The 3,348-nt window shown below is 41.2% G+C and overlaps 1 protein-coding gene across 1 annotated transcript in view; it reads right to left on the minus strand.

Moving 5' to 3' along the window:
* The window catches only part of LOC104467239 (extracellular calcium-sensing receptor-like), a gene marked incomplete at its 3' end in the record, with an annotated part of 32,327 nt that extends 30,946 nt beyond the window's left edge, over positions 1-1,381 (minus strand). The window contains exon 1 of the mRNA XM_010080956.1: positions 941-1,381. Within this exon, the coding sequence (XP_010079258.1) occupies positions 941-1,125 (185 nt within the window). The remainder of the gene's footprint in view (positions 1-940) is intronic.
* Between the last annotated feature and the right edge of the window lie 1,967 nt (positions 1,382-3,348).

Here is a 3,348-nt window from a genome sequence, read left to right on the forward strand (position 1 = left end):
TCATTCCCATCTGCAACTAGATCCCCAGTTTAGGATAAGAGGTCCAAATAATTCCAGAGACACAATTTTTCACATGTGATAACAGAAAAGGTCCTATAAAATTGTTTTCTCATGCATGGTCATGACAAAATTCCACATCCATTTCTTATAATTTCTTTATATGACATTTCAGTTGCAATTGTTTCCTATCACACTTTATGTGTATTATGTGCAGGGTTGTAAGGTTAAAAATTTCTCATGTTTCATCATAAAAATGGCTACACTTCAATAATAAGATACTTTGTTTTCGTGTGCATTTCTCCCTCCAGGGTTAACTGCCAAAGACTTAAGACAAAACCTATATGCACTGTTTACACAGAAGAAAAGGACTTTGGGTGAGGAAAGCCTGGGTAAGGAGTTCAAGTCTGGGGCTTTGTAAAGGTCCTAAAGAGACATCTATGTGTTGAGTGGGATTTTGCAAAAGCAGTGGCCTATCTCACTTTCACCTATTCACTTGTTTAGGCAACTAAACAGTTTGTAGAGTCTTAGAAGATGAGAAGCAGAAAAAAACTCTAAAATTTATTTCTAAGCTATCTTGCTATGCATGACAGTAATCAAACAAACTTAAGGGCATTATGGGTTATTTTGTGTCCTCCTGCTAGGAAAGATAATTTTCAGATACTATTCAAATGTCCATTGTGAATAGCCAGGTGTTTTAGCAGCTTTGGGTAATACAAGGATTGCTCTCTTTCACTGTCCTAATATTATTTATGTTACTGTTTAACATATGCATTTCCTGTCTTTACATGTCTGTTTTTATTATTTACACCATAATTTTCCATCGCCTCTACAAGTATCAGATCACAGACTGTATTTACACAGCATATAACATGTCACCTGTAGCCAAGAAAGGGCAAGACTCCCCCACTACTTTATTCTTTTTTTTCTTTTCATGGCTTACCTTATACACTCCACTGATTCTGGTCTTGATTTTAGATCCTGGTCTTTAGCAGCCACACCAAAATGAATGGGGAACAATCCTCCAAGAATAATGTCTCCCTTCTTCTGTGCCCGTTGGTTTGGCCCATAGGCAGCTGCGTTCCAGGTAAATAGCAAAAGGATGAAGCAGCAGCTATGTAAAGTCATTGTTCTTCTTTTTACCAGGGAGTTATAGGATGCAAAATTGGAAAAGATGATGTAAGAAAGCAGACGGAGTAATGTCTAAGCTTTTCCTTTCCTTAATACAGCACAGAGAGGATTTGGGACACATGTCCGCAGGGAGATGAGCAACCGGGTGGGAGCCACAATGCTGGTGTTTCTCCCTCTGTCTTCTCCATTGCAAAACAATTCAGCAGTCTTTCTTTCTTCATAACCAAAGCATTATAGAGAGCCCATCTCTGAAAACTGCAAAAGAAAGACATGAAAAATGATCCCAGCTACACACGAGGACCCCGTGCTGTCATGGCAGTGCTGCATTATCCCATCAACAGCTTAATATGCCCCCATTGACATCCCCACTCAACAACCTGCGCAGGACCCATACCAACTTCGAGAGAGTAAGTCAGACACCCCAGTGATGCCAGCCACACCTCCTCAAAGAAGTGTCATAGATTCTCCTGGATGTCTAATTCTCTGTCATGTGTGTGAGGTGGTTTATCCTTGCTAAAAATGAAACAAGGTCACAAGAAAGACTTCTGTCACATTCCAAATGAGGATGACTTCCAGAGAAGCATTTGAAATCAAGATACTTCTCCATAATGAATCGTGAAGGCTTGAAAGGTTCAGTGATCATGTCGTTGCAAGCTTAGCTGTCAAGCTTTGAAGCCTGCATCCTGGGGATAAGAAATATTGCAGCTTCTCTACGCTTAATACATTTTCCCTGCAGCACGTCTACAGGCCTGCCAAATGAAGAACTAACTTAATTATGGCATATGAAAATGGCCATAGGGGAGGAAGTAGCACAAAAAATTCATAATAAATGCCTCTTTAGCCTGTTTGGAACAGGCCTAAAAGCTAGTAGTAAAAATCTGAAGTTAGTCAAATTCAGAATAGAAGCTATGCATATGCTGCTAATACTCAGGACACTTAATTTCTGAGGACAGTTAATTTCTGAAGCAAGTCATCAAGAATGTTCAAGTGCTGAGAACCCTTTTATGAGGATTAATTGCTGTGCACTAAATGTACCTAGACAGATTTGACCTCTACCTAGGTCACAAAAGGAGGTACTGAAGCAAAACGCTGTGATCATGGGGGTTCTTCTAGTAGCCAGCCCTAATGACTATGCACGTTGTATGACCACCAAGCATTTGCAAATACTTCACCCATTGTTGCTAAAATGAAGGTCCAGACTCAGCAGTCAATGGGAGAAGAGAGACAAAGCTTGCATCGTTTTCATGCCTCTGCGGTCAACACACTTAGACAACTGCACTCCCCTGTGACGGGTCTACTCTAAGCTATTCTTCGGTCCTAGCTTGAACAAGTGCATTTTTATTGGCAAGGGCAATCAAATTTCTGGCTAGAGATCAAAATATGTCTAGGCAATCAATTTTCTACCAGGAAATGTGGAGTCACACTGAAAGATTTTTGTAGGAACATACTGGTTTTTATATGAAAAAAATATGCATTTCATGTTCACAGCATCCAAGTGACTCAATCCAAAGTCAGAAACTCATATTTTTGACAAACTTGACTCCTAGATCCCTACTCCTGAATGGGCATTTCAGCACCATCCTCAAAATCTGAAACTTGAACACGAAATATCCAGCTGCTGCTGACAGAGGCAGTCAGAAAACACTCTGAGATGTTCCTCTGGCAAGCAATTGGAGTCAGGTCACACTGCTCCAGCCAGAATGCAATACTGTCTGTCACTTGTGAGCGTGTTGTCTTAACGTCTGACTGGTACCTTTTACTGAGAAGCCTCTGGCATGTGGGCCTTTGACAGCAGGATGACAGAAGCAGGACTAGGAGGTGACATAGCAGCGTAACAATTGAGTGTCCCCAAGCTTTTGGGTTCTCATTTTCCATGGCAGATGGGCAGTGGTTCTTGTTTCTTCGGTGCCCAACAGAAAAAGGAAGGAAATACTTTGCCACGTTTCAACTAAGGTGATCTCCCTCCCACCACCTATGGATTCAGAAAAGATATGAAAAAGCATATCAGACACTTTTTAGATGGATATTCTCTCTCTCTCCACCTGACTGAGGCTGTCTGCGGGATGAATTACTGAAAGGCAGTCATTGCAGTCTGCTGCAAACACTTTCCATTCTGTCCTGGTTCACAAAGCCCTCCTGCTATCTGATGCCCCACGGAAATATCTACAATCATCTACAGAATGAGTGTCTGGTCTTGTGGCAGGAAGAAAGATTTGGACT

The sequence above is a fragment of the Pterocles gutturalis genome, unplaced genomic scaffold, assembly GCF_000699245.1.
Source record: "Pterocles gutturalis isolate BGI_N339 unplaced genomic scaffold, ASM69924v1 scaffold48889, whole genome shotgun sequence".
NCBI lineage: Eukaryota > Metazoa > Chordata > Aves > Pterocliformes > Pteroclidae > Pterocles > Pterocles gutturalis.